This window comes from Pteropus vampyrus, unplaced genomic scaffold (assembly GCF_000151845.1).
Source record: "Pteropus vampyrus isolate Shadow unplaced genomic scaffold, Pvam_2.0 Scaffold79, whole genome shotgun sequence".
Lineage (NCBI taxonomy): Eukaryota > Metazoa > Chordata > Mammalia > Chiroptera > Pteropodidae > Pteropus > Pteropus vampyrus.
In genome coordinates, this window is record NW_011888860.1 from 617697 (window position 1) to 642684 (window position 24988).

Sequence of the window (24988 nt, forward strand, 5' to 3'; positions counted from 1 at the left end):
AGGGTGAGTGTCTGTGAGTGAATGAGTCTGTGCTGGGCCCTTTAAGGGGATATCTGGATTTCCAGGTTCCTTCCATTCTCTCCCAGGTGGTCGGAATTCTCACTGAGTTTTATTCCTCTCCCTGGTGCTGGAACCGTAAGCTGGGGCCACCCTCACTCCTTCAAAGTGACCTCTGCAGGACATATCCTTCCCGATGCTGAACTGCCACACATATACGCAGGACCAGCTCAATTTTCATTTCTGCTCCTCCTACTGGTTCTCTATATCCTGTTATAGGTTCAGCTAGACTTCAGATGGTTCTCCAAGTTGATTTAGTTGTAATTTTAATGTGGTCAAGGGATGAGACAAGCACCACGTTTACCTACCTTGCCATTTTGACACACTCTCCAGACTCATTTACTTTTTAAAAAGCTTTACTGAAGTAGAGTGACCATTCTGACTTAGGGACTTCTGTGAATCCCTGAAACCATACTACTGACTCAGCTGCCAAATATGCCTATGCATACAGGAATATTCTTGCTTTCGACTTACCTGAACTTATATCATAAAATTTTTCTCTATAAATATTTATCTGAGGTTCTTGATTCAACTAGATGAAGTAACAACCCTATCAACAATTAATTAGATAAGATGAAGTAATTTTATGAAATATTCAGGAAACACTCCAAATAATTATTGAAAAAGTAACTTACTTGACAGCATTTGGATCCAAACTAGCATATAAATAATACAAGCATTTCATTCTTTCTTCTGTTTCCAGGTTGTGGGGAACAAGATATTGAGCAAAGATTTTCTCTACCAACAGTCTATGAAACAAAAAGAAACCCCAAATAACAGAATTATTCTATTCTTTAGAGATTTTTCTCTAGTCTATGAAACAAACCAAAAAAAAAAAACCCCTAAATAACACAATTATTCTTTTTAGCCATTTCATATTTTAACCACTACTTTTTAGAGACAGCAGCCATTTCATATTTTAACCACTCATGCATAACGTGCCAATTTTAATCTGTATGTGTGTAAATGCGATGGAAAAGATCAGTATGTCATCAGTTGTTCTCCTTGGAAGTACAATTATTTTTAAATTTAGAGCTATGGTTGCTATTTGTGGCTTTACTTTGTAATTTGTCAGCATAAAATATTTGTCATTTTAGGGTTACATGTTATTTCTAAACACAGGGTAGGCTGTTCATCCCACCTATTCTTCTTCATTGGTCTGGAGCTATAGCAAATTACTTAACGCTACATATGTAAAGCTATAATCTCAAGAATAGCTAATTCTCAAAAAACAAAACAAAACAGAAACCCTGAAAACATTAATTCCTTATGATTACAATTTGGTTCCTTTCCCATACAGTTATTTAGGAAAACCAGGAGGATCTTCCTTCATACTACTTCCTGAAAATTTAGCTTTTCCTGTATGCATTTCATCTCTCTTCTTTCCACAGTCTTGCTAATAAGCTTATATTTATTACTCAATATCACTGCAATAAGAAAATATAAGGGCTCTTCATTAATCAATGAAATACAGATCCAGTGATGCCAAAGTAGTCAGTCTAATTCAATAAAACATTACAAATTATTTTGCAAAAACCGAAATCATTACAATCCAACACAGAGTTATAAGTAACATTCAGAAAATGACATAAGGTTTCATCATAAGAAAAAATAATTGTAATTATGTATGGGGAGAGATGTCCACCAGACTTAACTGTGGTGATCATTTCACAATATGTACAAATATAGAATCATTATGTTACATGCTTGAAACTAATATAATTGTTATATGTAAGTTATACCTCATTGACAACAACACAGTAATACCTCTATGGGTACTTATAGCATTGAAAAATGGAAAAATAATAACTAACAGTTATTGAATAGTACTGTATTTATTGCAAGGCATAGATAGGGCTAGGGGTTTCACAGTCATTATTCTATTTAATCCACATGACGATTCTGTAAGGAAGGCTTTGTTATTATTCCTTTTTAGATAAAATTGAGGTGCACAGAAATTTGTCAGTAGTGTAAGAGCACAAGGGGCAGAAATGAACATTTGTTCTCTAGTCTGACTCTAAAACCCATATCTATTTCACTATTATTATGCTACCTCACAATCTTGGCTAGAGTCTTATTTTGACATAGTATCTAAAAATATATAGAAAATGATTTCTAGGTTTATAAATAAATTAAAAAATTAAGAAGTAAATTATATTAAAAAAATTAAAAGCATTTTTATATTCATTTTACTCACTTGTCATCGATGCTATTTTGATAATAAATATGCAAAAGTTTGTCCTTTATCCAGCTGACTTTCTCTGCAGCTTCCTTTCCTGCTTCACCGTGAAGACAGTATTTCTTATAAAGCTGAGCCAGACCCATCATAGCTTCTTTTCTTACTCTCCACTATAAAGTATAAAATTTATTGAATGAGCCAGATATCAAATTTTAGTATTCTCATCAGCAAAAATTGCCAATTTTTTACACAATCAGACATGTACAAAACTGGCACAATATTTTTTGTAACAGACAAAATTACTTTACCAACAATTTTGAATATGTTCCTACTTAGAAATCTGACTACTTTAGAAATTATCCAATGTAAATACTGCTAAATCATCTGCCAACTTTTTATTTCCTTCAAAGCCAAGTAACAGTAAATTTTACAGAAATTTCATTTGATTCTGTCTAAAACAATTTTGGCCAAGTTTTAGAAGTGATTAAAAGATAAAAGTGTGTGATTCACTCTAAACAACAGCTTTATCATCTGGACTGTTTTATCCTAGTTATATCCTTTTTCATGTTAACTCAGAACAAGAGGAAAATTTAATACTAAAATCCTAGAATTACTAAGTTGGAAAGCACCTTAGTGATCATCTTAAATAAACTATCTTACTTTGCAGATTAAAAGGGCAAAGGATTTACCTAGCTATATTCTAGTTAGTGAAGGACTCTTTGAGATTTCTAAACTCCAGGGATGGTTTACCTGGAGGAAAGAAAGGTAGTGGGAGGAAGGTGGACAAAAAAGGAGACTATAAAAACAGAGAGAACCATGATAGTAAGATATAATAAAAATAATAACCAAAAAAGGTAGTGTCAATAACAAATAAGAGTATACTGTCTTTGGTTTGAGGTAATACTCCTTTATAAAACTTTTGTATTATTTTCTCATAGGCTATTTAGTGGATGGAATGAAACTGTTTCCATACAACACGTAACAGATGCCTTCACATTTCCTACATAAAACCCAAGAATTTAAGCAGTGAAATCTAAGATTAAGTCTTGTCCTTATAGTTTATAGAAGAGAAAACAAATTTCAGAAAGGCTATACCCAACCCAAGGTCATCTAATTTACTATACAAAAATCCAGATCCTAAAATGTTCAGCAGGTACTATTACGACCATATATTATGCAGTTTCAGGAAGATTCATTTATTCACTCTTTCTGAAACTGTAAACAAACACTGGCAGAAGTAGGAGTGAAATGTTTCTAAAAGGAAAAAATAACATAAATGCTAATACCTTAAACCACTGTGTGTGGGTGGTGGGTGGGCCAGTTACCAACTGACCACTAGGGAGAGTGTCTTTTCATTTAAATAAATTAAAGCCAAGGGGAAAAAAAATCTTCCAAGTGAGAATTACTGATACAGTTGAACAAGTTACACAGTGTCCACTCTATATAACTGCCTCCTATGACAATTTTAAGAAGAACTTAAAGAATACCTCTTGCTTTATTTCATAACCAAGAAATACCTCCTCTTTCACCCTGAAATCATAGCTAAATTATGTTGGTTTCAGGAGGACAGCAGATTTTCAACTATTCCCCTCAATAAAATAGCGTAGTGCAAAGGCAAGCTTTATTAAAAATGTTAATAAGTAGCATGTCTAATCATCCTGCCTTGCATGTCTGTCTTGCTTAAGGATGACACTATTCTTTAGCAACTGCTATTGCTGTTCTTAGTAGTAGCTTGCCTTATCTACCCACATTTTTAACTGCATCCACATGGAGGAAATCATACAAAAAAAGAGTAAACATAAAACCATTAGTCCTGCCCTGGTATCAATATGCAATCATCATCATAGAAAGTATGATATTCTTTTAGTTTAATGACTGAAAGATCCACCTAAGTTATAAAAGAGTCACTTCTGAAAATAAGTATAATAAATACAGATGATCAATCACTATTCTTTTGAAATGTATCATGTAAGTGAAAAGGTAATAATAAAACTTTAATTTAACTATTCTTTTTAAAAACATAAGCTAAAAGAAAAACCTATGCCTAAAGTATGAAAAGCTATAGAATCCAATGTATTCATTTGTAAAGATAATTAGAAGATATACAAAAAACAAATTATAAGCTCTTATTTGGTACTGTATTAATTTGATTTTCACACAGAAAAGCTTTAAGTATAATAGAAATTAGTTTCTACTGCACTTAGCAAATACAAACATAGTAAATTATAAAAAAATAAAACTTCTCAGAGTTTACCCGTTTATCCAGTGTTCTTTCCCTTACAAAGCCAAGTAGCTGATCATTTACTAAGGCAAGGTCTCTTTTGGCAGCTGTTATTATGGTGACAATGACATCATGACGAATAGCTTCTTCTGGATCATGTGATCTAACTTTCAAATATTCTGTAATAAGAGAAAAAAACTTAAGATAAATGTTAGCTATACTATTTGTCATGTTCAGACAGATTAATACTTTAAGCTTTTGTCCATACTGAAACATTTGTAAAATATGGCATGAATTAAAATCATTTTAATTTTGAGGCGGCAATACCCTATATAATTACAAAATAAACTGTACCATACTATTTATAGTAATATCTCAATAAATAATGTCTTTTACATCGACTATTCTGGAAAAGTCAAATCACAATGCAGTATCTGATTAAACATCAGAATTTAAGTTATAATACAAATTAAAAGGCAAAAGAAAAACAGTAAAACTGCTTCTGGCAAGTTTGCTGATATGTATCTGCACATTATAGAATATAAAATACAGAATTAACATTATATGACCTATAAAAAATTCCTAAATAATTAAAATATAAACATAAATTAAAAAATGTTATTTCTTTTGATGAACAGCATTTTGAGAGAAGCCATTTATTTGTAGGTTTAAATGCTCTACATTCAAGTGAAGATTGAGAAATTCTAGTCTAGCCCAGCAGATAATCACTTTTTCACTTATTAGATATGTTATTATATTTAATTATCAGATAGGTATAATGGTTTGTGCCTAAACCAGTATCATTAGAGCGTACTTCCTTAGACTATGATTTCCAAAAAATTCCAAAAGACTACAATATGATTTCAAATGTAATTTTAATGTATAAACGTAAAATCATTTACTAGTCCATAACTAATATAGACTCGAAATAGTGCCAGAGTTAAAACCTATTCAGAAACTAAAGTTAAGGTCAAAGGCCACATCTAAAATATATATTTGCATGATTACTCTCATAGTTGTAATATAAACCACTAGCTTACCTGTAAGATCCTTTGCTAAATCTGGGTGATTCATTAAACAGTGACTGGCAAATTTCACACTTTCTAATCTCACAGGAACATGAATGTCATTAAATCTACATATAAAAAGATTACTTAATTAAGGCAAAATAATTATTTTTAAATAATGTATATATATCTAACGTTATGTAAATGCTTATAAACAAAAAATTACTGATTAGAAATGTGTTATTATAATAAGTTAATATGTTCTGAAGGAAGAATATAAAGTAAAAAGATACATAATTTCACAAAAACTTTTGAAAACAAAATTTACCATGCTAAAACAAAAAACAGTCTAAACACAGCCCCCAACCAAAACTACCAACTTTGTGGAGCCAAAAATTTAAGAGCTTAAAATGATGCTACAAAACAAATAAAAAATAAATATTAAAAACACAAAATCTACTTGAATATATTTTATAGGAGGAAAATACTACAGGGATACGAGGTAGAAAGCAAGACATAAATGAGGCAGATCTAGAATTCAAAGGTGAATGCATGAAATGCATGTGTCATCATACTGCCTCACAACAAAGTTTCATATGGCCGGGACCAACTTGTATTAAAACGTACTTTTAAAGATATTTTAAGAATTCAATAAATATGAAATACCACATGTGAATTCAAAACTGCACATATAAGCTGAACAACTCTCAAATTTAAAATTATTGGACAATTTAAAAAACATTTATTAATTTATAAATAATGTGATTTTAAATAGAAAATATTTTTATTTTTGAAGTGATCACATAAAACAACCAATTAAACTTAAGTTATTTAATAAATGTTTTAATATCCATGGCTTTTTTCACCCAGAGATAATTATATTTTAATAAAATCTTACATTTAGGATTTAATTTTCTAGCTGCAGAGAAAAATGAAAGCATTGCCATTATGATCAAGTAAATTACAAGTATTAAACTACTTATTGCCAAATAATTAATGAACACAATACAATAAAACAGACTGTTAATACTTTGTTTCTATGAATCAGAGACCCATTGTTGGAGACAGCAGTGAATGTAAAATTATGAATGTAAGAAGCCCCTTACAGTTGATTTAGTTTTCAGAAGTAATCCAGGTAAAAAATGGACTCTTGCACTTCTGCTAAAATGTTTTGCTATAATTAGTGATTTCAATCACAAGGGCAGGATCACTTCTCTGTGTATGGACAAGTACAGTTGCTTCATTCTTTTCTAATTTCTTATAAATTCAATTTTAGTTACTCAACGTTTATTACTATTAAGATCTTCAAAATGGCTTGTTTTGAGCAAATAACTTAAGATATCATTATGTCAGTGTCTGAGATTTCTCAGATTTGTTATACTTTAATATTTAACCTAAGAGCATTATGTGTATTTTATCAAATTTAAGAAAATTTCTGAGCCCACTTTCTGAACTAGTTGAATTATACAATGATGAATCTCAAACATTCTCCAGAATACTAATAGTAAAATTGACTTTTTAGCCACAGTTTGAAGCAAAGAAATATGTACAGGGAATGCAAGGGGGGATTTAATAAAGTTCATAGATTATTTTCAAACTTACTATCAAGTTGATAGAATAATTCTAAGTTCTTCAGATGGAACATTAAAAGAGCAATGATATTTTCAATTTTGAAATGTGATAATACCAAATTAGTTCAAAACCCATATCATGCAATTAGATAAGCTACAGATCTAAAAGGTAAGCAGCAGTAAATCAATACATTGCTGGATTAAAAAATGGCATAGATTGGATCACTGTGTCTTCAGTCTCATGATTTAAAAATCTTAAGACTTTGAACATTCTTAGATGTTGTCTATTCTAATGACATTATTTATCACACACAAAATTAAGTGTTATGTGGGTAAATAATGAGCTTTCTTCATAAAAATTTGTCCACGGTTTATTCTCCAAGAAAGACAACAACACAGATACTAAAGAGACAAACACATATCAATGAAAGTTTTGATATGTGTGATTTTAAATCAAGTAGACCAGATTGACAGGCCTCCAAAATATAAAATACATAGAATTCTATGTTCTCTTACCGTCCAAGAAAACACTGCCAAAGAGGACGATTCTGTGTTGCCAAATCAGAATCTTTAGAACCAAACAATTTAGCTAAAAGTCTAACAACAGCTAATCGCTCTTCTCCATCATTGCTCTAAGGGAAAAGGGAAAATATATAAATCGTGTGGTTTATTCATCAGGTCACAGAAAATAAAATGGAACATTTGCTACAATTTCGTGTTTCTGCTTATAAGGATGAGAACTTTAAAATGTCATATGCTCTCCTTTATTATGCATTGACTTAATGTTAGATCATCTGGTTCTTTGCTATTAGTTCACACCCTCCCAACTGCTAAGTTATGCCTACTTCACTGCTTGTCTGCAATCTACACAGACATTATAGAAATACGAAGATAATCATTCAATTCTAACAGTCTCTAAGATTCCTAGAAAGAGTTCTGTGAAAGGCAAAGCTGCAAATAATTCCCACCCTAATGAGTCTTCTTTACAGGAAATCTTTCCTATAATTTGAGCACCAACATAAACACGTATCAATTAAAGTTTTGTGATATGTGAAGTTTTAATCAAGGATCCCCTATTGACTGGAGAATAAGACACAGAAGAATGTCATAATTCAGGAAAACTCATTTTAAAAGAAGAACAAGAATCTTAAGAGGATCTAAAGGATCAGGTGAACTGAACACTACAAAAAAGCAAAACTTAGTTTTTTGATAAGGGCCCATTTTCTTAACAGGAATCAATATATGTTATGAAAATTCTATTCTAGTTTCACTAGTGATGTCATGTCAATATAAATTAAGTTATTCTGAAACCATATGATATGTGGAAGTACTAAAAATCACATATTTACTAGGAAAATAAAGGCAATAACTAAAAGCAATTTCAAATTTAAGTGTTCAAATACAATATCTAAAGCAATACCAAAAATCCAATTCATGGAAAAAGAGAGTAAAAGTGTAAAATAAAGACCATGTGACATAGTCTCTTGCTTATGAATATCTTTGCGGAATGGGGTTTGATGGGTAAAATAGGTACTCTTATCAAACAGATGTAAATAGCAGTCTCTCTCTCTCTCTGCATGCCATGAAAAAAGTCTAAGATGTAAAATGTGGCAAATTTCCTGATAACTATAGTCAAGGCTACTAATAGCAGAACTCCAGGTACCCCTGAAACATATGAGAATAGCGCTTAGTAGACCTATGCAGTGACAGTGTAAACAATTCATACAGTGGCCCGGTATAGAGTAAAATCAAAGAAATTGTAATTTAGGACTCTTAACTATGAAAAGCAGTAACTAAATGATTCAGAGATGTAACTATAGAAAAATCATCAGTCATAAAAACTTCCGAGGCTATTGGTTTAGCACATATCAGTGACTCGAAAAAGGGTACCCTAATATATAGATAGTACCTAAACTATTCTGATCTCAGTTTCTTCATTCATGATGAGAAAAGTAATACTGGTACAGGCTAAAGCTGCAGTCAGGAGCAAATAAGAACACAGGTGATGGCACCGTTGTATGACAATAAACAAAATATTCCATTATAATTACTATTTAGACACAGTATTAGCTCAGTATTGAGTTTAAAAATTAAATGAATTTATCCAGAACACAAAAAAAATAAAGATCAATGGCCTTATGTTTTATAGAGTACTAAAATAGATCACATAGTCAGAAATAACATTAACTGACTATAGTGTTAATTTTAAAAAAAGGAATTAAGAAATCTATAAAAATTTATGTACCTTTAAAGTACACCCATGAAATCAAACTGAATCAATGAAGAGAAGGTATATGATAAAGAAGTCATTGGGGACTGTGGTAAACTGAAAAGCTCATAACTCATTTACGAAGGTGCCACTACTCAGTTCTAGTCATTTTGTTGTCATGTAGAAATAAGGACCCAATGTTGCCAAATCATGTTTTTTTAAAAAAGAAAATGCACACGTCTGCACTTTTTAAACAAAATTTGGTTTTTAAATTTATTCATGCATTCAATGCTAGCAACTAAAAAAACACTTTGTATGAGATTTTAAAATAAAACCTATCAAAAAAAACCAATTTGGGGCTGAATTCAGCTTGTTAGCAACTTCTGCTTTAGATAAATGAACCTACGGAAAAATAGGGTATGAACAACCTCTATAGCTTAGCTTCCCTCAGTTTACATTAAGTCCACACATGGAAATCTAAAAATTTTTCACCATCTATCATGGCAGTCTTGTTTAAGGATTAAAGAGGCCTGACTTCATAATCAGAGTCTATGAACAGATTGGGAAAAAATATTTTAACGCCTTTTACTTAGAAATAATTTGGCATGTAAACATCTTTCCTCTTTATAGGCTGTTGTTAAAATAAACTCTTAATAAAACAAACAAAACCTTGTTCTCTATTCAGGGGTCCCCAACCAGTGGTACCAGTCTATGGTCTGTTAGGAACTGGGCTGCAACAGCAGGAGGTAAGTGGCAGATGAGTGAGTGAAGCTTCATCTGTATTTGCAGCCACTCCCCAGCACTAGCATCACCGCCTCTGTTCCACCTCAAGTCATCAGGCATTAGATTCTCATAGGAGCACCGGTCCCTGGTTACAAAAAGGATGGGGACTGCTGCCCTATATAACATTTTCCACACAACAGAGTTCCTTAGAAGCCTGGTACAATGTGCTTTATATTAAATAACAAATGCTTGTAATAAAGACAGTTTGGACAATTCTTAATTACCTATCCATGTTTTAAGAGTCTAAAAATCAAAGTTCTAACCTCGATTCTGTTTTAACTGTGTAACTGAGTAAAATATTTCATCTTAAGTTTGTCACTCCAAAAATAAAAACTGTCATTTTGGTCCTAATTGTACCATAGTTCGATTTAAGGATCAGGTAAGATACTGGATATAAAAAGCCTTTCAAAAAGTCCAGAATATTAAGCAATCATAAGGTGTTATCTTCTGCAGTTCAGCTAGGATAGGGGATCAAGTGTCAGCTTTTTCATATTTTTTGAGGAGTTACGAATTTCCCATTAAAAAAAAATACACTCCCAACTCATATAGTAAAGATTTTGTCCTTGACCTATATACTACGAAAGGGTTATGTAGTCGTAATCAAGACCCTTTGAGCACTCAGTTTGAAATCTTTTGTTCTTCTAAAACATACCTATCTAATAATAAATATTATTTAATAACATGTATTATAAGTTTCTGAAATAATACTATTTTTCCTATCTATTATTTGTGTCACTGTGTATATCAGATATTTAACAACTAGGTAAGTTATAATTCTGCAGTGTAAATTCTCCTATCGCCCAGATGAGAGATACTGTTTTATTCAAATGATTCGAAAATGGGTATCTTAACTAAATATAAAAAGATAAACTGAACTCACATTTTATTCTTTTAAAGAATAACTATGTGATATATATTTTTCCCTTAAAGCTTAAAGAGCTTAAAAATTGTAGTCAGTCCTACCTTCAGTTTGAATTCAAGCTGTGGCATGACAGATAATAATAAGTGAGGATCTATAGCAAAAAGCTCCTGAATCAGATCAAATACATGTTCTGACAAATCACTTACTGACGATCTTCCCAGCACCAGGACTTGATTGAAAAACTATAGGAGACATTAAAACAAAAATAAAATATCCGTTTCATTTAAAAACTTAGGTTGTTTAATAAATACGTGTTTAAAAAAACAATATAATTAGATAGTACATATACAGCCGAAGGGGATGAAACAGAGCAGACATTTCAATTATTAATATATAATATGATGGTCACCAAAACAGATGAAATAAACCTCTAAATATCAAATTATGAATGCTATATGGAGGAAAAGGAAAAAAGAACTGAGTTAGTTAGCTTTCTTTGAAATTTATATGACATTTCTAGGAATCTTAACTTTCATCAAAACAATTTAAATAGTTTTTGTAATTTATCAGAGAGAATTTTATAGAGAAATTTCCTTATAGCAGAGAAAATTCTTAAAGTCTTAATCTTTTTTATTTTTATTTGTTTACTAATTTTACCATGACTTTAGTAATAAAGAGTATTTGAAGGTGGTGATGAGTTTTTTTTAGACTCAAAAAAAGTCAAATACATTTTGACTCAGAGGACAAAGAGAAGGAAAAGGTGATGATACAAAAGTTAGCTGATAATTTAAAAGACTGCTAGGAAGAAACAGAGAATATCAAGAGCATAAATTAAATGAGATCTCCACTCCCTGCCAACACACGTAGAGGTATACACTTAGAAAAAAATATTAAATTTAAAATGCTAAAGAAGTAGCTGCATGCAACTAATAAAAGCATATATTTTTCTGGTAGTATCGTTAAACGATGTATTTCTTTTAAAAAGCAACGTAAATTAAGAGTTAGAAAAATATTCGTATTTACTATGCTGATCTTGAAAAGAATAAGGACAATAGTCTTAAAATTGAAAAACAGACACACATGAATAAGCATAGACTAGAACAATAATTCTGAAAGATATATGAAAATTTATTGATGATGGTTATTTATGAGACTTTAGAATCGTTATTCAGAGTTGAAGAGACACATTTTTCACTGTATACTCTTGTGTTATTTAGGAAACCTTTTTTGAAACCATGTTTAAGTATTAACTTAGTAATATAAATACTAGTAGTTCATGCCATTTAATATACTTTCATTTGGGTTTTTATATGTGGAAAATAATTCAACGGTAAATACTACACTCACAAAGGTAATTACTGAAGGAAAACACTGATAAAAATCTAAATATAAGGTAGTAAGGAAATGGTTTGGTGAATTATGGGTGTGTATCAATTCAAATGTTCATTTATAGTCATTCTTATTATAAATAAGAAGATAATGTCAAAATATGGGTATATATAAATTAAGACAATTTATATAGAGTATATGAAAAAAGTTTTGAATGTGAGAAAATTGCTAAATTAAGGAGTAGAATTATAACGATTTTTTTTTTGTTCCAAATTACTGTTTTTTTAGTGGGCAAAAAATCCAAACTTCAATAAAGTAAAAACAAGTATTTATATTACTATATAGCAACTATTTAAGAGGAAGGAAAAAAAGAGGTTCAAAAGAATGACTTAGAGACACGAAGAGGAAAATATACAGATAGCCAAAGATGAAGATGAGGGGAGAAAGTGAAAAAGATCAGCATATCCAGAAGATAAAAGATAAACATAAATACAAAGGCAGTAGATGAGTTGCAGACAAGTTTTCATAAAATAACATCATCCATCTTGTGCCATTTAAAAATAATGTCAATAAAACTTATAAAGGTATGCTGCATTTGGTCACATTTGAACACATCAGTTCTTTTATATATTTGTTCTAAATAGATGCAACTATTTATAGGCTAAATAAACCTATATGTGAAAGGTTCTAATAAGTTAGTACGCGGATTAAGAATTACACAATTATGGAATAAGTATAGGCAAAAATACATACATTGGCAATGCATGCCTCAATGGTCTGGACTGTCCTTTTCAACAGGACTTTTGCGAGGTCAAAGGACTGTTTATTTAAGTTCTGAAATACAATAAAAATATGCAAAGTTACAAACGATTTAGTGAATTTACACGATTTAGTGAGATATACCATTAGAACACTACAGTCTTCAAATCTACAAAATATGAAGAAAAAAATACTATGGAATCCCATTCAAGGTTTTACTCAACACCCTCTAGTGGTCTTATATGCAGAATTCACAACTATGAATCAAAAACTAAAAGCCATTAGTGAGCCAAAAGCCCCATTCTATATCAAGTTTAGTTTTACTAAACACAAAATCAATCTAAGGCTATTTGATTTTGTTTGTTAACCAATTTGAACTGGTAATTACACTCACATATCCTAAACGCACACACACACATACACACCCCTCTCTAACTCATGATCTCAGTATTTCATTGTCTAATCATTGTGTGCTCTGAGGAAAAATAAAAGTGGAAAGTTTTCCAAGTAAAATTGTCAATTATATTTTTTAAATGCTGAATACTATGTTCACGCTTCAAGATTCCCTATGCATTATCACATATCAAGGGTCTGAGAAAAACTGTAAAAAAGAAAGATTTTAATTTTTTAAAACATTGAAAATGAAATTTTTGTTTTAAATAAGACTTTTTAATTACAGTTGGGATACAATATTATATTAGTTTCAGGTATACAACATGGTGACTAGACATTTATATAACTTACAAAGTGATCACCCCCATAAACCTAGTACCCATCTGATATCCATAGTTATTACAATATTATTGACTATATATATTCCTTATGCTATACTTTACATCCCCATGACAATTTTGTACTTAACTACCAATTTGTACTTCTTAATCCCTTCCCCTTTTCACCTGCCACCCTCAATCAATCCCCCTTCTATCTGGCAACCCTTGAAATGGTCTCTGTATTTGAGTTTTTGTTTTGTTTTATTTTTAGATTCCACATGTAAGTAAAAATCACATGGCATTTGTCTTTCTCTGTCTGACTTACTCCACTCAGCACAATACCCTCTAGGTCCATCCATGTTGTTGCAGATGGCAAGATTTCATTCTTCTTTTTTTTTTTTTATGGCTGAGTAATATTCCACCATGTATATGTACCACCTTTTCTTTGGAATTCTTGTTTTGAAGAGTACCTATTAACATTGCTATACTTTGAAGTTTTGAACCAAACTAAAATTCATTCACCATCATTTTGCACCTCTCCCAAAAAGAGATTAGGAAACCCTGAACTCCAGGTCAAGTAGTCAGCAAACTTTTGATGCGAAGAGACAGATGGTAAACATTTTAGGCTTTGTGAGCCATATGGTCACTGCTGCGACTATACAACTCTGCTGTAGTGTGAAAAGCAATCATAAACAAAATAAAAATGAATGACATAATTCTGTTCAAATAAAACTTTACTGGCATAAACAGGCAATAGGCCAGATTTGGTTCATAAGCTGTAGTTTTCTAACCCTTGCTCCAAGCTTTTATTCCACGGGCAAAAGGACATCAGCTCAAAATTTTAGTAGATATGCTGCTGAAGCAAAAATAAGATTAGTTCAAAATTAAGACAGTCTTTCTATTTCGCAAAAGGGTATATTTCCTATTCATAAAAACACTCTATAACTAAAAAATAAACACCAAATAAACTACCTTTTCCTCTCAGTTTTTCTCTTATTTTGCATGACATTTACTACCCCTTTGTCACACACTCGAAATTTTGACCAATTACAAATTCACTTGAATTAATAAAATGTAAACAATGTTTAGACAGAGTCAAGAGTGAAAGAATTTATAATTAACTATATCTAACATCTGATAATAGGTCACTGAACCATTAGAGAAAAGACCAGGAGGATAAATATCAATAGTGGGGTAGGCCTGAGTACAGCCCAGTGGTAGAGTTTGTAGGGAGCTAAATCCCTCAGATCCTTAGGAGAACCTAGTAGAGAGAAACAAACAAACAAAAAACCCAAGGGGGAATACATAGCTCTGAATCATTTTAACACATTAACTATAATGTGTTAAAAACTAATGTTAATTAACGAATAACTATGGTTAACATTAAACATAGTTCCTGCTTCTGCTCAAATTTTTTTCTGGAAATGCCTAAGAAAAATGTAAGGTAAGAGTTCTGTGAAGAAATCCAAATTCCTATACTCTTATATCTATGTTACAAAGAAGAAGATTATTTTCTTTTCCAAAAAAACCAACTAACCAAAGAAACTAAAAACTAACCAAGACAATACTCTAACCCCTTGCAATTCCTAGATGAGATATGACTGGCAAATTTGAAACATTTTTAGTTTGCCAGGTAGCATTTAACTGAATGAAAATCTTCCACAATATTAACATGTTAATCAATGTATCTTCTAAAAACAATAGCTACAAGACAGATGTGTGTTCCTCCATTTTATTTGGGACTGGGGAATGAACAGTAGGAATAATTATGTGGGATCAAAAATGGTGAAAAACAATTATTTTTCATATGTGTAGTACTCCCTTTAAATATTAACCTTTAATAGTTTCATATATACAGACCTTATGTGCAGGAATGAGGTTAATAAGAATAGAGTCCAATAATTCTTGAGTAACTCCATCACCTTCCATGATGATAGAACTCATCAAGTCTAACATGTGCATCTGTACCTTCTTATTGTGGCTATTGCTAAAAAAAGAAACAAGAAAAAAAAATTTAAGCTTACATAAGGAAAATTAAACTTTCCAGTTTAAAACAACTATCTCAGATAAATAAGAATTTTCATTTGAGGGAACCATGCCAATAACGGCAAAGAAATTTTGGCTGCTCTATTAACCTTCTTCTTCTGTTGACTATTGTAATAGCTGTTAAGATGTTGTAAGGTATTTTATAAAAACAAAGACCTTTAAAATAAATTAAGTTTCTAACAATTAGGATACAAATGGTAAGTTAAATTCAACCAAACAAAAATGTCAACTTCAAAGAAAGACCATCTTTGCTTACATGGCCTAATTATAAAACATAGTATTTTTAAGAAAACAAAAAAAATGACAAGATAATGAAGGTAGACATTTTATGCTTTTTATCCTTTTAGATCTTAATACATTCCCCCGAAATAAGGTAAAACTATAAAGACACAAAAAGCCTAAACCAATAAGTAATTTTTTCTATACATATTTGCCACTAGAGGTTTTAGTTCACCAATATTGAAAATTAAAAGTCTAATATAAAATGCTTACCAGAACTTATGACTAGAAGGCTCTGAAAATGTCACCCTCATATCTCTCAAAGAACTTCAAACAAATAAAAAATCAACAAGGTATAAAGAATCAGTTTTGGTCCTGCTTCCTTAGCCATGAACAGTCAACTGTAGGCCTACTAAATATGTCTACTACTCATACAAACTTACCTAAAAAGACTGGCTACAAAACTGTTATAACTAGTAGAACATCTAGCCTTCTGTCCTTATGACTGCATCTTAACAAAAGACTTGATCTGTCCATTTTCACACTTAAAATATATATGCAAAGACAAATCAAGAGCAATTTTATAATTTAGTTATACTACTATAGATATAGGAAAGTTTAAATCAAGATAAACTAAATTTGAATATCATTTATGTATCTCTCACCTATTTCAAATATTAACTTGAAGTAATGTATAACAGACCTGTTGGGCACTTAGTGGTAAAATGCAAAAGATGAAAATTTTTAAAGTTAGTGAAAAAACTGTCATGTTGTTAGTTTTCTGTAACTACTAAAGGCCAAGATTGTGCTGGAGAGCAGGGGTGGGGTGGGGTGTGTGTGTGTGTGTGTGTGTAGGGGGTGAAGAACAGAGGTATTCAGCTTGATACAAAAACAAAAACAAAAAAAAACTGAAGAGAGTATCCGCTCTCAGATCCATGTATACTTGGGCATAGGAAAGGAATGAAGTGGAGAGATGAAAACAGACAAAAATGATTTCCACAGTTCCTGGCTCAGATGCAACAAGAGAGAATTTACCTTCCTATCCGAAGCGACTAAAAACTGGACAAAAGATATGAAACAACAGTTTTCAGACACTGGACATCATGAGAGGAAAACAAATGAGATGAACCCTACAATTTCCCCCAGATTACTGCTTGGTAAATTTCCAGACCAGGGTGGGAAGGGAAGATCCTGGCAGAGCCTAATGGTTTTCTTGAGTCGGGGGAAACTAGAGTTTGTAGGGCAAATTATAAGAAGGGAGAGAAAGCTACTCAAAGAATGAGCTTACGAAGGGTACCCCCTAAGTTTTCAAGTGCTTAGTGATCAACGCAAACATAAGAGGAAATTTCTTGAGTCTGGGGAAGGGACTATGTGAAAGGAAAAGAGGGAATAATCCTTGAAACCCACACAGCCCTTAGGACAGTGCATGTTCCTACTACAGTGGAAAATCTCTTAATTCACAGGGCATCTAGTAATCAGATGGGTAAACCTACATATCCAAGAAGCTCAATGAGTCCCAAGCACAGGAAACAAGAAGAAAACACCATGGTATATCATATTCAGATTGCTTAAAACTAGTAATAAGGAGAAAAATCTTAAAAGTGGGTAGAGAAAAAAAAAGTTAATGTATAGAGGAACGAAGATTAAAAATGTAAAAATTCTTTAGAAACGATGTGAATCAGAAAAAGACAGAGCAACATCTTTAAAAGTACTTAAAGAGAAAAAAGAAAAGAAAAAAACCTATTAACCGAGAACTCTTGCCATGAAAATAACTTTCAAAAAATGAAGGTGGTATAGACTTTTTCAGACATACAAAAAACTGAAAAAATTCTATCAGCAGCAGACATGAACTATAGGGAATATTAAAGAAAGTCCTTTGGACTTAAGAAAAATAATGCCAGATAGAAATCTTTACCTATGCAAAGGAATGAAGAATACCATATATATGGTAAATGTGTCATTAAATACAAATCAATAAGCTCTCTTTCAAAGGCAAGTCTTTTATTCACTCATACCTCAATGTGAACTACTTTAATTAGAAATTAAGTCAATAATAAACTTAGAGCTTTAGATTCAGGAAACAAAAATATTAACAGGATCAAAGAAAGGTGCGTGTATGCGTAAGAAATTGCGATAGGAAATAATTAGAATTGCAGAGTGGGAAGTGGACTTAAGTAGATAGGTAAGGTCACAAAAGGGGCAGAATGATGACAATTTCAGGAGTTTTTTTTTAATTTTGTTGATTTTAATTTTTAGAAAAGTTTCAAAACTGTGGTAGAATGCAAATGATGGCCACAAATTGTTCTTCTCAGTATGCACATGCCTTAAAAATGCTGCTTCTCCACTCAAGATATGGAGTATCTAACCAACCTTTGAATCTGGGCTTGCCTGTGTGCCTTGCTTGGCCAATGAGATCTAAGTAAACATGAAATAAGCAGAGGTTTAAAAAGTGCTCATGTGGTAGGGCTTGCCCTTTCTTGATACTTTTGAAACCCAGTTAGTGCACAAAGAGGCCTGAGCTAGCCTACTGGATGATTGGAGACAGACATGTGACTGAGTTGTCCTATTACCTCAGCCAACTGCCAGGTGTTCAGCCCAAACCCTGCAAATATTTAGGTACAAGTCCAGCCTAGATAAAAGGACTGTCAAGCAGAATCATGAATAAAATGGTGATTGTTTTAAACTACGAAGTTTTGTATTGTTTTGTTATGCAGCAAAAGCTAATATATAAGGTAAAGTTTATATATAGTTTATCATTTATTTAAAGGCTTCCAGTTAGTTGCCACAAGAAGTTTTTTCTCATGCAGTCTTTTTATAAGCTATTTCTAGACTAGATGAAGTCCAGCCCTTTCCTGTTTATTCCAGAATAAATTCTCTTTCTGCCATTCCATCTAAGGAAAAGGAAAACATGATATAGTATTCATATAAAATCTACAGAAAACTCTAGAAATGTACTGTCCAATATGGAAGCCATTAGCCAATAGCCATTTGGCTATTGAATGTTTGAAGGATAGATAGAGCTACATGTTGACATAATAGTCCTTTGGAGACTGGGATAAATAAGGTATATTATTTAAATAAATTTCATTTGTTTCTTTTTTATCTTTCTTAATGTGGCTACTAGAAAATTTATAATTTATGTGAGCTATATTATGTTTGTATATAATGTAATTCTGTAGAACACATCTCATACCAATGTTTGGTTTACTACACACAAACACAAAACAAAACACTGGACTGAAATCAGAGTTTGGGCTCTCCTGTTCAGCAATTTGTCCTTGGGCAAACGACCACATCTTCTTCTTTGTGCATTAGTTTTCCTATTTCTATAAAGAAAGATTAATGCTTCAAGATTTTTTCCTAGCTCTTAAATGAGAACATATCAAAGTCTGTGTGCTTAATAACTGAGCTATTATGCCTCCCAGCATTCGCTAATGGTACTTATAATACTTATAATTTCCACCTCAGTATTTATATAAGTTCTTTATATAGGTTCTCATACCATTTGCTTTATATCACTTCTTTATATAAGTTCTCATACCATTTGCTTTATAAGAGTCAATCAATACAATTGATATCATAATTTAAAATGGAAGTATAAGGGCAAAGGCAGCTTTCATAAACATAATTATTTCTTTTCCTCTTCATGGTAAGTCTTCTAAGGAAAACATTTCTTTATAACTCCAAAATATCTTAGTGTATATGCACAGTACACATTACTTCAAAATGCACAAAAGAGAAATGCAAGAAAAGAGAAATGCTTAAAAAATAACTTACTTGATCACTGAGAAGAGAGTCCTAAAAAGCTGAATAAAAATTTCATTGCAATCTTCCAATTCAAAGCAGATGTTATATGATTTAACCCAAGCTAAATTCTTAAATAAATAAATAAAAATTATTATTTATACACACAAAATAGTTACACAAATGCAAATTATTAATAAAACTAAATTTTAGAATTAGAAATCTATTTAAAGCTTATAAAAGTCCAACACACAAAATTACAATTGTTGTTATGTACTCTAACCTGTAAAAAGACTTATCTGTTGGTATTAACCTTCTCTAACTAAAAAATACTAAATTGTTAGAGGATGGTAGGCATGTATACATACATACAAAATATAAGAGGTAGTGAAAATGAATTCAACTTAATCCCTTTTTTTGATTAGAAGATAATAAAAATAGAAGGAAGAAAATAAAGTTTCCAATAATATAACAGTTTTTTCAGTGGAATACTTATCTTTCAGGATATAAGGGGCATAAAATATATATATATGTATGTATGTGTAAAACATGTTTTATTAAATGAGCTTTACATAAAACAAAATGCAGTTTACATTTTAAAGCTACTATTAAGAATTTTTTACTGTGTGAAATAGGATGACATTTTTTTAAATAAAATGTTTTTACCTCTAATAAATAAAAGTATCTATTAAACTGCGGACTCTTTGTATCCTCCAAACCTTTTAATTGTCTGGTAATAAACAAAAATATGTCCTGTTAAAAAAATGATAAAATATATTTAGACACAAATACTTATCATTCTTTCACAATATACTAATAGCCTGTGTGTGTATACACACACGCGCACACACGCGCACACACACACACACACACACACACACTTATTACAAAGTACAATAAAAGAAAATTCTTTAGTTTAGCCAAATGCCTGGCCTAATCTATTATTTGAAATAACTGGGAAAGGGCAAATCATATAAAATCAAATCCTTTAGAAGCAAAAATTAAGGTCATTACTGCCACAAATCTTTAGGCTTTCTCATTCTGACAGAACTATAGGTTCTCTATCTTGTTACTCTTTACTACATAACTTCCATTTTACTACCTTTATCATGTATCATGGTAAACAATCATTTTCATTTTGAAGACCTGGAGGTGAGTCTTTATATTACTATTTCTTACATGTAAACAGTTAATTTTCAGTACCTAGTTTTGAATTTAATGTATGACATCAAAGTTCTGTGGAACAAAAGCAATAATAGACTGGCCCAAAAGTTTTACTTTTCATGATGATAGTGATTCATTTCTTAATAAACTTTCTTTAGAAGCTTAAACTCAAAATAATACTAACAAGGGATAAACTCATTTTAGGATTACTTAAAAGAAAGCAGTCCATGTAAATTGTTATACTATTGTTTTAAAAGGTGTCATTAATACACTATTTCTTCAATTCAGCTCTCTGGGTTTTGTGATAGGTTATCCTGAAGGTTAGATATGAACATACCTGTACCATTTCATGCCTCATAAAAATAGTCATTTTTGTGGATATTCAATGAAAATTAACAATAAATAGTTTTGCAACTTACGATATAATCTTCTAATGATAAGATGAGTAATATGAAAGCTATGTTCCTAGGATAGGTACATAACATTATAAGATAAACTATAAAAGTAAACCAATTTTGTGAAGACTGTATCTACCTTAAGTTTATCGTGGGAAGTATATGGAGCTTCTGGAGCATAGATTCGAAAGATGTCAGCCAAACAACATGCTACAAGGAGACGCACATCTTTATTGGGATTCCTGAGGAAAAATTCAGATGCAAGATGCAAGGCTAGTGGGAGATACTGTTGTTTTTCATCTTCTGAGTCCTGATCCATATCCATAAAAGTTTTTACTATCATCTGTAAAAATGTATAAAAGAAAAATATAGTCAACTCCTGATAATCAGAAATCAAGAGAGGATATATTTTTTAAAACATTATCATTACAACACAAACTAGTAATCAATTACTATCAGGATTCACAACTGGTTTTTATAAATCTACAATTAAGAATCTGGGTAAAGATCATGAGCGTGAACAAGTGTCAGCTTTTGGATTATAGACACATTATCTGAACTTGCATTATATTTATGAAAAACTTAACACTATTCATTTAAAAAAGTTCTTGGCCTCATATACACAACGAATTCATCTGATATTTTACAACATCAACTATGTTTCTTTTATATTTTATTATCAAAGCTGCCTTGATTTAGGTCCCTTAAATTGCTATATCATTTCACACTTTAATAGTTTTGCAATTCACAATAGAAAGTTTAAAATTTTTATGTATTGTATTTCTTATTAAAATCTTTAATTATAAAATAATCTGTTATTTATGGTTACAAAATTAAGCAAATGTACATTTTAGAATTATTCTAAAATGCAAAAAGTTATATTCTTTAAAATTCTAATTTCTCAACTTCAGAAAATAACCACTATTTAAATTTTTGTGTATTTTATGTTGGTCTGTTTTCTCTATAAATATGCAAATAGCCATACTATAATTCTCTATTCGTTTATCACCTCATGCTTTCAAAATCTTTAAATAAATCATTTACCATTGTGAAATAATGAATTTGTACTTCTATTTTGCCAAGACTTTTTATCATGAATAAGTATTGAGTTTTATCAAATGTTTTTCTATAGCTATTGAAGTGATCAGATTTTCCTAATTCTGATAAGAGCAAATCTCACTGACTGATTTCCTAATTTTAACCTAAGTTTCCATTCATAAAATCTAATTCTAGTCCAAGTTTGTATTCCAAAAATAAAGCCAACTAGGTCATAACACTTTTGTATATTGCTAGATATGTTTTGCTATTATACTGTTTCAATTTTTGCATTAATATTAATGGAAATAATTGATTTATAACTTCTTTAAAGACAACCTTGTCACTTTTAGTACTGAGGTTATAGTGGCTTGAAACAAATCAGGAAGTGATCCCCCCTTTTTTCTATTTTATGGAAAGTTTGTAGTAACACTGATTTCATTTTTCCTTAAAAATTTAGTGAAGTTCAGCTGGTTGAAGAAGGAATACTAATAGAATTTAGAAAATACTCTGAACTAAATGATCATGAAAGTATAAACTACTGATATTTTTGGGAATAATGCACAGTTAAAGCGGTACTTAAGGGAAATTTACATCCTTAAATGTACATACTACAAAAGAAGGAATGAAAAATCAGTGGGCTATATTTCTATCTCAAAAAGTTAAAAAAATAAATAAAAAGTTAAAATTAAAGGGAGAAAAAATCAAGAAGAGATATCAATTAATTGGAAAGTAAACATACCACAAAAACCCAACAATGCCAAATGTCAATTGTTGAAAAGACTAATAAAACTGACATGTCTCTACTAAGAATAAATAAAGGAGAGAGAGAAGTCACAAATTACAAATATCAGCAAAGAAAAAGAGAACATATTATTACATATCCTAATAATAATACACTGTGGGGAGGGGACCTGACACATGAAAAGAAACTAAATCTGAAATAAAAAACCTTCCCACAAAGAAATATCCAATGCTAGCTAACATCACTGGTAAAAAGCCCCAAATAAGATAACTATATGTAAATATGTATAGCTACTCTGCTCAAAATATCAAGCCCCTCTCTGCCATTCTGCTGTTGCAGCTTTATACCTTGGTTTAGTTATGTAGTCATAGTCATTGAGAGTCTACTTTTAAAGAACAAACATCTCCGTAAGAGTTAATACCTATTAAATCTTATATCTTAGTTATCTCAACATTTTTGTAGAATGTCATCTAGTAGGAATTAAGAATGATACAGAAGAGAAACACCTGAAGTTTAGGAATGCTTTAAGAAGCAGAGCATCAAAATATAGAAGTTGTGAAGAGACCAAAGATAATTATAACATTCAGTTTGGTAGGAGTAGCCAGGCCACCTGAAATTATACAGATCTCTTCGTCACAGATATAATTCATCCAACCTCAACCAACAAAATATCAAAACTCATATTTAAGGATGAGTAAACTAAGGATCACTTTAAATCTTCATGCGAGCTGACAAAAGTCAAAGGAGCATGCAAGTCATAGATATTTGGTTTGTATCTTAAAGGCAAGAATGAGTCATTGAATTGTTTTGCGCAACAGCATATGGTCAGATTTGCATTTCATGAAAATACCTCTTCAGTCAATATATAGCCAATAAAGGAATGTCTCACTCACAGGTTGATGGATCCATCAAAGCTAACTCAGCAAGATTTTCAAGTCATTAGAGATATTTTACCAACTATTCTGAAGCAGTCAGAGCAAATTCTGTGGGAGTGGGGGGTGTGGGTGATGGGTGGTGGTGAGAGATGAAGTGAAACGGGCAAACTGTACTCCTAAATGCCATAACTAAGGAGTTTTCAATTTTATTATACAGGAAATGGGAGTCATCAAAAAGTGTTTTCTTGTCAGTGGAAAAGATGGAAGATGTGTATTTGTCATATATGGCTATGTAACAAAATAAAGTGCCTTAAAACAACAATAAACATTTATTTACCACACAGTTTCTGTGGATGAGGAATTGGAGAGTGGCTTAGCTATGGTGGTTTTAGCTTGCAATCTCTCATAAGACTGTAGTCAGTCAAGACTACAGTAATCTGAAGGCCTGATTTGTTGAATTATAAATTAAATGACTAGTTCGCACAATCTCTACATGTATACTTATCTTTCAACAACAACAACAAAAATCCACCCTTTAGGGTGAAATATGTACATTTTGGAGTTAAATAAGCCTTATAATTTTTACATTAAAATGGTGGTTCATTAGTATATACATGGACTGCCAGATTAGAATGAGTGCTATTTGCCAAAATATACTTCTTTCTAGTTTCATATAATTATTTGTAACATAAATTCTTTTATCTAATGTACATTTGAGGTGAAACCTGAGTAAAGTAGGCAAGGCAGGGGCACAGTTCACACAGAAGCCATTAGAACTACAAAATTTTAAAGTCTTCCTAATACACTTCCTATTTTGGAATTGAACACATTAGAGCAACTTTTGGACTAAAAGCTCAAAGATCAAGCGACATACTGACAAATTCATCATGTTATTATGTCTTTTCTTTGCACCTAGATTGCAAATTCCTTTTAAGAAAACTTCAGTATTCTTAAGAATTCAGACTGCTAATTTCAAATGAGTGAGTTTCATACTGAATATAGTTAATAAAACTTGCATTTCATTGCTATCACATCTAGTTTAGGCTTTTCTTACATCTACCTGATTTTAGTCTCT

The 24988-nt window shown here is 31.2% G+C and overlaps 1 protein-coding gene across 2 annotated transcripts in view; it reads right to left on the reverse strand.

Moving 5' to 3' along the window:
- The window catches only part of PDS5A (PDS5 cohesin associated factor A), a 110643-nt gene that overhangs the window by 53800 nt on the left and 31855 nt on the right, over positions 1–24988 (reverse strand). Inside the window, exons 3-13 of one of the 2 annotated variants that reach the window (XM_011362750.2) lie at positions 21398–21601; positions 20366–20452; positions 19733–19830; positions 15551–15677; positions 12972–13052; positions 10991–11131; positions 7552–7667; positions 5498–5592; positions 4491–4636; positions 2255–2406; positions 693–806 (exon numbers count right to left, since the gene is read on the reverse strand). In XM_011362750.2, coding sequence (XP_011361052.1) covers positions 693–806; positions 2255–2406; positions 4491–4636; positions 5498–5592; positions 7552–7667; positions 10991–11131; positions 12972–13052; positions 15551–15677; positions 19733–19830; positions 20366–20452; positions 21398–21601 — 1361 coding nt within the window. The remainder of the gene's footprint in view (positions 1–692; positions 807–2254; positions 2407–4490; positions 4637–5497; positions 5593–7551; positions 7668–10990; positions 11132–12971; positions 13053–15550; positions 15678–19732; positions 19831–20365; positions 20453–21397; positions 21602–24988) is intronic. The other variant, XM_023532171.1, reaches the window with a different exon arrangement.